This window comes from Abrus precatorius, unplaced genomic scaffold, assembly GCF_003935025.1.
Source record: "Abrus precatorius isolate BTA unplaced genomic scaffold, Abrus_2018 Scaffold3, whole genome shotgun sequence".
Lineage (NCBI taxonomy): Eukaryota > Viridiplantae > Streptophyta > Magnoliopsida > Fabales > Fabaceae > Abrus > Abrus precatorius.
This window is the reverse complement of record NW_020874373.1, coordinates 1,959,114-1,970,937: the sequence shown is the minus strand read 5'-3', so window position 1 is coordinate 1,970,937 and position 11,824 is coordinate 1,959,114. Positions and strand designations below refer to the sequence as shown.

General features: G+C 29.6%; 2 protein-coding genes across 2 annotated transcripts; both read left to right on the top strand.

Moving 5' to 3' along the window:
• Positions 1-1,536: 1,536 nt before the first annotated feature.
• Positions 1,537-4,115, top strand: LOC113862659 (E3 ubiquitin-protein ligase RZFP34-like). Its single transcript, XM_027495763.1, has 12 exons — positions 1,537-1,674; positions 1,815-1,901; positions 2,031-2,090; positions 2,561-2,593; positions 2,690-2,767; positions 2,848-2,891; positions 2,978-3,018; positions 3,146-3,228; positions 3,320-3,411; positions 3,511-3,580; positions 3,705-3,746; positions 3,835-4,115. Exons 5-12 carry the CDS (start codon positions 2,699-2,701, stop codon positions 3,979-3,981), a joined length of 588 nt encoding a protein of 195 aa, XP_027351564.1. The 5' UTR covers positions 1,537-1,674; positions 1,815-1,901; positions 2,031-2,090; positions 2,561-2,593; positions 2,690-2,698; the 3' UTR covers positions 3,982-4,115.
• A 2,418-nt stretch (positions 4,116-6,533) lies between these two features.
• On the top strand, positions 6,534-9,437 carry LOC113860832 (alpha carbonic anhydrase 7-like). Its single transcript, XM_027493356.1, has 7 exons — positions 6,534-6,618; positions 7,423-7,628; positions 7,757-7,863; positions 8,131-8,245; positions 8,341-8,505; positions 8,601-8,657; positions 9,345-9,437. Exons 1-7 carry the CDS (start codon positions 6,534-6,536, stop codon positions 9,435-9,437), a joined length of 828 nt encoding a protein of 275 aa, XP_027349157.1.
• Positions 9,438-11,824: the final 2,387 nt, after the last annotated feature.

Here is an 11,824-nt window from a genome sequence, read left to right as displayed (position 1 = left end):
AAAATTTAAAAATAGTTATCACGTTAAAATATATAAATTATTTAGTATTTATACTTTAAGTGATTATAAATATTTAATATAATGAATTAATATGTATATGTATATATATATATATATATATATTATTTTACCTTTTTACTTTAAAAAGAATATTTCATTTTATTTATCTGTTTATTTTATATATTTAATATTTTAATTAATTTTTTTACTTAATTTTTAAAGCTTTTATATGCTTATAATAAATAATAATAATAAAGGTTGTATAAGGAAGTTAATAATAACTTTAATGTAAATAAAAATATTAATTATACTTTTTAATCCGAATGGTATTATTTAAAGAAATATTAAAGTTTTTCATAAATATTAACTTTAACTTAGAGCCTTTTTTTTATTTTAGAGTGGAACATCATTTTCTCCTAAAATATTTTTATACAAAAATTAAATTACATCTTTAATTTATCCAAATATATATGATTTTTTATTAATCTATTAATTTTTTAAATTAAATTTAGTATTTATATTTTTTTAAAATTTCTTATTTTTCCCTTCTATTAATTTTTCATTAATTTTGACCATTATATGTTTATTTCTCATATATTTTTGTCTCTCTAAATATCATATATTATTTATTCATTCTGTCATTTTTTGGCATTATTAAACACTCAATAAACAACCAAACGTAAGTCTGACAGTGAGAATAACGAATACAATTATTATAAACCAAATAATGACTTTTTAAAATCAGAAATTAAATTAAAAAAAATGATATGCTGAGAGATTAAAATAAATATAACCAAAAAGATTATATAAACTTATCTAATCTAAGAAAGTGAAATTATATTATGGGTATTGCAACATTGACCAATGGATATTGAATATGTAGATTTGTTGGTGACACGTACTACAAAAGCTCAAGAATCTAAATGAACGATCCAAGTTGACTCAAACTCAGTGAGTGGCTTCTGCGTTTATAGGTGGTCGTCGACTTCGCTTCTGTTAGCAACTGCCGTTTACTTGTTCTCTTGGTCGTTTCCATCACGAGTTCCTAAAGTTTATTACTTTATTATCTATATTTATATACCTGTCCATCTCTTTGATGCCAAGTGGCTTAATTTAAATGTAGCACTATCTATATTCAAGATAAATGTTCGCATGGAATAAACTCGGATTATCAATTTATAAATTGTATTTTTATCATCTAGTTTTATTAACCTAAAGCTAATTCAACCCAACTTAGATTTTCATCATAAAATTCAAATTCAATTAAACTTAATTTTTTAAAGCAAATACGCAATACTTACCATAAATATTTAAACAAATAATGAAAACAGAGAAAAAGGGACAAAACCGGTGGCGTGTCGCCGCGTGATAGGGGGTGGACAAGAACACTGCTGGCAGAATTGGTATTTGATCAGCCTTCTGATATTTCGCAGTCATCTTAGAAGTTCTTCTTCGACTGCGATGTTAGTTGACACTCCACACAACAAGGTAAGCTTCCGCTAACTCCTTCTACTGCTATCACATTTCACATTTAAAATTGAGTTTGCTTTGTGAATCTCAGACTAGTTTTCAAGTATTCACTTTAATGGAACCCCAGATGTCAACTAATGAACTTTCTCGTCAACACCACCTCGTCGATCAGTCTCCATCCCAATTCGGATATGGGAATTATGGGTATATTTACTCACTTTCTTCTCTCATCTTAATGATTTTTTTATTATATATATATAAATATATTGATGATAATGAAAATTATAATAGTAAGAGTAGAAAAAAAAAAACTGATTCGAGAAATTATATGTTGTAAATTTTAGGTGCTCACACTAAGGAGGAGATGCAAGATCATAGCGTCCTGTTGCGGTGACATCTTCGATTGCAGACATTGCCATAACGAATCTAAGGTTGCTACTTGGGAATTGGGATTGTTTTGTATCCTTTCTTATTATTCTTTGCTCTTATGTTATATGACCATTTGTTATTTAGTTGGATTTGAAAAATATGTACAATTAATTTCAACGGTTTTGTAACAGAATTCGATTGAAGTCGATCCTGTTGACCGCCATGACATTCCTCGCCATGATGTGAAGAGGGTACGTAGCAACTATTAACTTACTGCATTTCTAAATTTTTTCTGTAATCATTTAGTGCGTGCATTAATATTTGCAGTTGGGCTTCCGAAAATATATGCTTCTATTTTTAATTTGTTTTGGGTTCACGTTGAATACATAATTTTCTTTCCATTTCTGCATTATCTCTATTTTGTGGTATTTAAGAATTTTTGCTTATTGAAGTATCTTGGTATAGGCAAAATGGACAAGGTATTCATTTTGGATCAATTCCATTGTTTGATTCTCTTCAATTGGCATAATTAAAACTAGGGAATGTAATTTGTTAAGAAAAAAGGTGAATAATGTATATAAACAGCTATGTCAGCTTGATTTTGCTTTTCCTTTTGTTTTCTTTCAGCTGCTATGTTGAATGGAAAATCCTGCATCCATTCATCATGCAACCAGAAACAAGAAGCAGTACTGATGTATTGTTTCTGCTGTGTTATTTTCAGGTAATCTGTTCCTTGTGTAGCACAGAGCAAGATGTAAGAGTCATACATTACTGCCTGGTTAAAAATTACAGTAGAGGCAGGGAATAAATATGGGTTAATCCCCTTTTCCCCTTACATTTTAATTTGCAGGTTCACCAGATGTGCATTCACTGTGGTGTTTGCATGGGTAGATACTTCTGTTCCAAATGCAAGTTTTTCGATTATGATGTTAGCCTTTTGTCTCATTTTATTCCTAAAATCTTAATCCTTCTCTTTAAGTTTTACATAAAAGTTACTTGTATCTCCAGGTATCAAAAAATCAATACCATTGTAATGAATGTGGTATCTGCAGGTCCAAACTTTTGTCATTCTTTTAATTCATTTCATTAACTGTTTAATTTCTGGTGATCATATCTACAATGTGTTTAATAATTACAGAATTGGAGGTGAAGAGAACTTTTTTCACTGTAACAAATGCGGTAAGCTTGTGATTCAACTCAACATTGCTTCCGTTGAGAAATTAACCCTTTTATGGGTGCCAATTCAGTGTTCAAACTGAGTGTTCCTTTGATTAAATGCCCTGTCATGTTCTCTTTCTGTCCTCAGGATGTTGTTATTCATCGTTATTGAAGGATTCACACCGCTGCATTGAAAAAGCAATGCATCACAATTGCCCAGTTTGCTTTGAGGTACTGTTGATAGGGCAGGAGCCATGATACATTTAGGTTGATTTTCCTAAGACTGTACAAGTCAATTGATCCACTCTTTTAATCTGTGCAGTTTCTTTTTGATACAACGAAAGACATTACCGTGTTGCCATGTGGTCACACCATACATTTGGGATGTGTGAGACAAATGGAACAGCATTTGCAGTTAGTTAAACAACTAAATGCTACTATATGTTCTTCAGTTACTGTGCACATGTTGATGAATTGCTTCTTGATCTCGATTTAAATATTTACACTTTGCAGGTATTCATGCCCTGTTTGCTCAAAATCTTTTTGTGATATGTCGCGTGTGTGGGAGAATCTGGATGAGGAGGTAAACGTGTGTCAAAATCTTGTCTCATGATTTAAAATTATTTTATTCCTAGTAATTATTTAATTTTCTATCAGAAGAGCATAATCCGCAGTAACTTCTCTCTATTTGCTCAACAAATTTTCAGGTTGCATCAACGCCTATGCCTGAAATGTATCAAAATAAAATGGTAAATAAATGTTTGCTAATAATCTTTTGTCTATAGCTGCAACATTGTTAGCTTCCAAATCCTCAATCTGTCTGTTATATGTGACAAGGTTTGGATTCTTTGCAACGACTGTGGGGAAATTTCTGAAGTAAGTTTTCATATTGTGGCGCACAAGTGCCTTAAATGCAAGTCCTATAACACGAGAAAGACAGCATCTGCTTCTTGCTCATCCAGGATGGAAGAGATGATTAGATAATTGACTCTTTAACATCAAGTTGAAACGCTTCTTGAACATCAATTTTATTATCTTCACGTGGGATTAATTAAAGCCATGGCGCCTAATTACTTCGTTATTATCTCTTTTCCCTCAAAAATTCTCCTAATTTATTAAAAAAGCACTTCTACCAAATAACATTATTGTTTCTATATCGGTTTAGTTTATATATACTTGTACAAATATAATGCAGATAAATGAATGCGATTATTTGTTTACTACACAACGTACATTAACGGGTTTTTAATAAATTGTCATCATAGTTTCATAGTTTGCAAGCAAATCATATTACCAGCAAAACTGCTAAAAAAGCATAAGCCAACACGGAGGAGATTTGGCCTCGTAAGCGATATTTTGTAAAGATACGACCAAGCGACTGATAGATTTCATTATATGCGAACATGAACTTGTACACATAAATTAACCATATGATTATGGATAAGAGAAATCAACTTTGATTAAACTAACTTTGATTAGTGGACAACTGAACCTGATATTTAATAGGAGTTATGATAAGTAAATATTTTAGTAAGGTTCAAAATATTTTCGTCAATTAACTTTTTTTCTTCTCATATTCATCCTTAAATTTAATTTTTTTCCTCACGTTATTTGCCTCGAGCCTTCTTCAATTTATGATACTTCCCATGTGGGTCATATGGCAATAACATACTCTTTTGGTTTTTTTTTGTTACGTACTCTATTTTCAATACAATTTCATACATCTTAGTATCAGATGACATAGTAACCAGAAAACAAAACAGTGTATAAAGTTGGAGCCCCCTTATTCAAACGCATGGGTCGCCCACTCGATTCGCCCTCTTTGTCGTAAAATGTTAACAAAGGAAAAATCGATTTCAAAACAACCTTATCATATGGCGAGTATCAGACACCCAATCATTCTTCACAGGCGGGGCCCATGCAAGACATTATCATAAACTCAAGTAATATAATTTTTTAATAACAATTAAATTATTAGTTAAGATTTTAAAGGTCTATTGATAATATATTAATGTTTGTATATTGATAATATATAGTAATACTACATACGAATAAAATTATTTGTTAATATGCGATATTATATTGTTTAGTATAAATTTAAAGTGTTTAAATTAATAATTTAATTTTTGTTTTAAAAAATTATATTAATGAAAGTTAATTTACTGTTAATCAGAAGTAAATAGCAATTTTTTATAGGGCTATTATTTGTCTTGTGGGCATTCACTTAATATTATATAATTATATTTAACAAGTCAATAATGAGAACGAGCTCTTCTCCAAATTTAAGCACGACTTATAAACACAAGAAGAAGAAAAAGTGGTGTAACATGCAGATATAATATTGATATGCATATATCTCGATCGCCGGCTATACATTAATTGCTCGATCGACAGTAATAAGAATGTAATCTCTACAATTAATCAAGCCAAAATCTCTCAAACTAGTGTCCAATGGCACTATGGAATTATAGATTTCCTTTCATGTGGTTTATTAGACGCATGAGAATTTTTCTCATTACTAACTAAGGTTAAGGAAGGTGGATAATTTCCACCCAAGTTGGTGATGTTACAACAAATGTTTGATTAGAAGAGTCGTGAATGCTTGTCGTTCTATTTTGTCCTATTCTAATTGCAAATAGCATATGTAAGCTCGTTTCCATATATATAATGTTGACAAAGGTTATTTTACATCTCTTCGCCATACTAATTAAAATAAGTTTACCCGTTAAACAATCTGACACCTTCAATATATGAGTGTGTGTTGAATCACCTGGCAACAATATGTTCAATAAATTAATATATGTAGGCTCGTTCTAAAGTTGTCAAATGGACAAGTCTACAACCACACTAATTTAAAATATATTTACCTGTTAAAAATCCGATACCTTCAAACATCTTTGTATATAGTCACCTACTGCAGCTATTTGTTCATTCATTTTATCCTTTCATTACATACCGCTTTTTAGTTGTTTTGTAGTGCTCATTTTGTATGCAATGATAATCGAAGTCAAAATTTCTAGCCTGCACTATTGAGATATTTGATTATGACCATGTCCTTTCCTATAGAAAGATCAAAACGTTCCCATTTTGTATTTTTTATTATATTTTTAACAGTTCTTCTCTGTCAATATTTCCACAAGTTTAAACATTAAACTAGGTCCAAACAGCAAATGGAACTGGGTCAACTCTTTTTTATCTTGTAACATAAAATAGTCAATATATTATTTCTGCCTAACAAAAAAATTCATTTTGTTTCTATTCAAAACGTGCAATTTACAAGCATGGAAAGAGTGAGAAGAAAATTTGAAAAAGGAAAAAACATTAATTAAAGAAAAAAATGTTGGTGGCCTTCTTAGAAAGAGAAGTTCAAAGAATGTTTCCCCGTTAATTAGTTTCCTCCTGACCAAATCCACAAACATTTCTGTCCTTGGAAATCATGTATAAAAACCTTAGCACATGCACGAAATCGTATTCAGGAATTAATCTGTGGCACCTAACATTCTATACTTACAAGGACCAATCTTTTGATCTGAAACATGAAGCGTCAAAGCCATATTTCGACAATTTTGCTAATATCCATCCTATTTTGTTCCACATTAACCAGAGCTCTTGATGAACCTGGTATGGCAACAGTCCTATCTCTGGCTCCATTTTTCGATATTTTTGGTTGCATAAATGTACTTTCGTTCAACAATTTTATTTAGAAGTAAATTCTTATGGTAACTCTTGATAGTGTATGTGTTGATATTTTAATCTCGACCACAATTTTTATTTTAGTCTCTAATAATAGAAAACTTCATTAACATTAATGGAAGTTTTCAAAATTAAAATAAATTTTCAATAAAATTAATGATTAAATGATCGCTTCTTATACGCTATTGGAACTTTTAATCTTAGACTATAAGCTCAGAAAGTACCTTTTAAAAGATAATATTAAACTCTGATAAAATTTTGCATATGAATTTTTCTTGGCAAGTTATATGTAAATGCCATATATACAATGTGCATGCTCGTAATTGGTAATATTTGAGTTTTATAAAAATAGAATAACGGTTAATTTATATGGGAAATGTAATAGGCCAAAAGTGAATCCATTATTTTTGGCTTATTATAGCTTGATAAACTGCTAAATGAATTGTTTTGGTAAGTTTTATCATAAGAGGGTTTGCCATGCATGGTTAGATATCTCTGTATACTTGTTTAGTTTTCTCTATTCTTATTTTTTTTTTTTAAATTACATCACGACTAATTCAATATTAGAAAGACATATAGTGCTCCATATATATATTAGGATTTTCTTACAATAGTATAAGTCTAAAAAAATAATTTTACTATTTTCTTAAACACAGCATGAGGAAAAAATGTTGCACGATTAGGTGTTAAAAAAATACAAAGGCATACACTGATCTGAGTATATATGTGCAGAATATGGGTACAATGAAAAGAGTAGAGATGGACCCGAACACTGGGGCGATCTCAAAGAAGAATGGGAGGTGTGTAAAAAAGGGGAAATGCAATCTCCAATTGATTTGAGCAATCACAGAGTAAAAGTGATCCCCAAGTTAGGGGAGATAAGGAGGAGCTATAAGCCCCAACATGCTAATGTATTGAATAGGGGTCATGATGTTGCGGTAGGTACAGATTAATGTTAACACACACACACACTTAATTCTAGAAATTCGTGCACAATTGTCAAAGCATGGTTATTGCCTTTGATGAATCCCAGTGTGTGTATAATATATAAATGTAATGGTTACAGGTGAACTGGGAAGGGGATGCTGGCTCAATAGACATCAATGGAACACATTTCTTGCTCCAACAATGCCACTGGCACTGGCCTTCCGAACACACCATTAACGGCCGCAGGTTAATTTGCTTTCATTAGAACCATATTTTTCTTTCTTATTCTCAATCATAAGCAGTCAAAAACTTCATCTTTTATTGATCTTTTAGAAACAATTATATGACGGAGAAATCGACTTTTATGATGAAGGAATGATCATATTTTAGCCAAAAGTATAATTAACTACCTCAAATAATAATTAACAACAAACTAGAGTGTTGTAGTTGATATATGTTGTTTCACGGTCTGCATGCAAGTTCTAAAATTTGGACTTTGATATATATAATTAGGTATGACTTGGAATTGCATATGGTTCATGTTAGTCCACAGCCTGATGGAACAAACAAGACTGCTGTTGTTGGTCTTCTGTACAAATATGGTTCGCCCGATCCATTTCTCTCTAAGGTACGTACAATAATGTATATTCACGAATAATGTTGAACAATATAGAAGAAATTGATATAGCCACGTAACCTTATAACAATATTTGAACATTTCAGTTGGGAAAATACATAATGGATATTCCTGAAGATGAAGAAGAGAAAAGCATTGGGGTGATTGATCCCAGAGAAATCAAAATGGGCGGCAAGATGTACTACAGGTACATGGGATCGCTCACTGCACCTCCTTGCACCGAAGGCGTTCTTTGGACCATTAACAAAAAGGTATATAGTATGTAATATTCTTTTATATATATAATCCTTCTCATTAATCATGATTACCTTCGAATAATATGTGCTTTTAACTTATTTTTTGTCAGATAAAAACTGTTTCAAGGAGACAAGTAAAGTTACTCAAAGATTCTGTACTTAAATATGTAAGTATAGTGATCTTGTTTCTTTTATCCAAAGGATTCGTTAAGTGAACTTTTGAAGTTGCAAAAAATGGTGTTGAGATGTTATGTGGAAAAGTATATTTATTAACTACTTTACTTTTAACATTTACTGTTTATAAATATATAATTAAAGTAAACTAGTTGATAACATTCTACTTAGTTGATTCAAATAATAAAATAACAATGGAGTAAAATTAACAATATTTTTATACTTGTTAGCTTAATCTAAAACTTTCATTCAAATTTTAATTTAGAATTTAATCTTTAATTTAAAGTAAAAATATTATTTTTTACTAACTTGTTTATAATTTTATTATATCTTAAAATATATAAATACAAATAATTTTTAATTTTGGAAAATTATTAATGAAAATTAGAGATACTACGATAAAAAATTTACAAATATATAAGAATGAAGAACATATTTAAATTTATAATTTATTTTAGATATACATTTATTTAATTATAATCTTATTTTTTAAAAATTTATAATCATAACCTTTCGTTTAATTCTTTAAAATAAAATTTTTGCTTTATTAAATCAAATCCATTTTCTTTTGGGAAAAACTTAACTTAGCGGATAAAAAGAAAGAAAGCATTTATTTCTTGAACATTGTTTTGAAACTTGATCTTCAATTAATCTTTTGTTGTTGTATACTTTTGGCACAGTATGCAAAAAGGAATGCAAGGCCACTGCAGCCCCTAAATGAGCGTGAGATAGAAGTCTACGACCCCAAGGCAAAGAATAAACCTCATTATTAATTTGCACACAACTTATTTTTAACGTTGAATGTATTCAATTCGTTTCATATTTGTTTTCAGTCCATTCATTTGTTGTGTAATAAGTGTTTTCTGGTGGAAGCACATAAAAGACAAATAAATATATATAATCTTTCTTCCACCCTTTGTTATTGATTACCTCTAGAGGAGTCTGAATTGTTGTATATCTCGTAATTATACTTAAACACAATCGAAGGCGGAAAAAGGAAAAAACAAAATCAAGTTTTGCTCTTTTAGAGTTCTCTTCTAGAAGCTGGTCGTACTTGTAAGAATTTGAAATAAGAAATGAGTTTTGGATTTGATACCAAAAAGCTGACACAAGTGACGTTTGGACTTTATGTTATATGTTCTCCGAAAAATGTGTATTATATGAAGTTAATTAAATTAGGTTGTTAAATGCATATAATTAGAGATTAGGTTGTTAAATGTTCTAAAATTCCTAAAACAAGATACAACGTTATTTGATATTCAGACAGCGTCAGAACTTTTAACAGGTAACATAGTATTATTCTAAAAAGAAAAGGAAAACTTTGTACATCTTTAGTGAAAACAAAAAGAAATACAGATTAATATGATAATGTATTAAACCATATATTAGCAAATTAATTTGTTGTCTCACTCTTTTTATTTGAACTTATTTACTTTTTTTAATATTATTATTTTTTATCTTTAACTCTTAACATGCTAATTCTTCTTAAATTATTTTTGTTTTGTTTTGTTTTAATTTTATCCATACTGCCCTTTTAAATCAGCAAACTATGTTGTATTTAATACTTGTATATTTGAATTATTATTATTTTTATTTGGTTCGCTAGCTATACTTTACAAAAACAAACAAGTTAAAGTCAGGTTACTTGACCATTCTTTAGTTACCAAAATAAAATTATAATTTATGAAAATATGATGTATTGTCACATTATGAAACCGCTATATAATCAAAATTATTTATCCAAAATCTACATAAATTATTTAATGGTAAATGGTTTTTATAACCCCGTTATATGAAAGGGAAGAGCTTTCAACCAGTATTACGTGAATGACCTTATAAACATCACAAGCCACTCCAAACAAAAATTTACTTATAATTCTAGCAAATAATTGAGTGTTAAAATTAAGTTAATATCTATAATTATTGTAGTTATTATATTCCATATAATTATTTAATACCAGTTCATAAACAAAAGTCAAGCATTTGCTGAATCATCTCTCAACGTAAAGACGAGATCATGGTAAATTTAGGAATCACTTAAGATCAGGAACACCTCCAACCCACTTTGAAAGAATGCAAAAACACCTTTAGAAGGCCAAAGCTTTTAGACCTAATTAATGTCTGCCAAACAGCCGCGGCCAGAAGAAAAACACATACGATAATTATTATTATTTCTCATTAACTGCTCGTAAAGGGTATATATATTATATACACACAAATACAATACTATATTACTATATAGACACACGCAAATATTTATAGGACTACTTACTGTGAAGTGTTATCATTCAGGGAATTCTTCAGATTGATAAATGCGTACACCTTACACTTAATTCCTCTATATTGTAAAATTAGGCATGAAGACCACTTAATGGCTACCTGTGAAGTAATAGCAAAACAACCATCTCCTACATTTAGTCTCTTCCTTTACATATTATATTTGATAATTAATATTTTCATCCAACAATTGCTGCCTGCATGTCACCAACTTATTGTCTAGGTGGTTATTCACTTAATATAATTATACTTATTAAGCCAATAATGAGGTTTTCCATAAACAAAAGTGAAAAATGAGAACGAGCTCTTCTCCAAATTTAAGCAGCCTTATAAACTAACGAGAAAAGAAAAAAACACAGCTGCAATATGATGCAGATATGATATAAATATATTAATTTCAATGCATATCTCGCCGGCCATATTTCTCGACTTAGGTATATAATTTGACCTTTTCATTATCATTACAAAAAGAAAAAAGTGTAGAACTAAAAGGTGACGTAATTTCAGCAATAAATCAAGCTAAGCTCTCAAATAGTTTGATGGAGATGTAATCATAGATTTCCCTTTCATGCTTGCTCATTACCGTCATGAGAATTTTTCTTATTACTATAAGTGGTTGAATTTCCAGAAGGTGGATAGCTTCTACCCCAGTTGGTGATGTCCCAGCAAACGCTTTTGTCTAGTAGAACCAGCAATTTGTTCATATAATTAGTTTACATAAAATATCAACATCAGTTCTTAAAATTGATTTTAAATATTTAAAAGTAGTATAATTTTATTAAAAATATATTTATTACATTAAAAATATACAAATATATAAAATAATTTTTTGTAAAAAATTATTATTTTAAGGTATTTATAATTAGTTTTAGAGATTAATGTT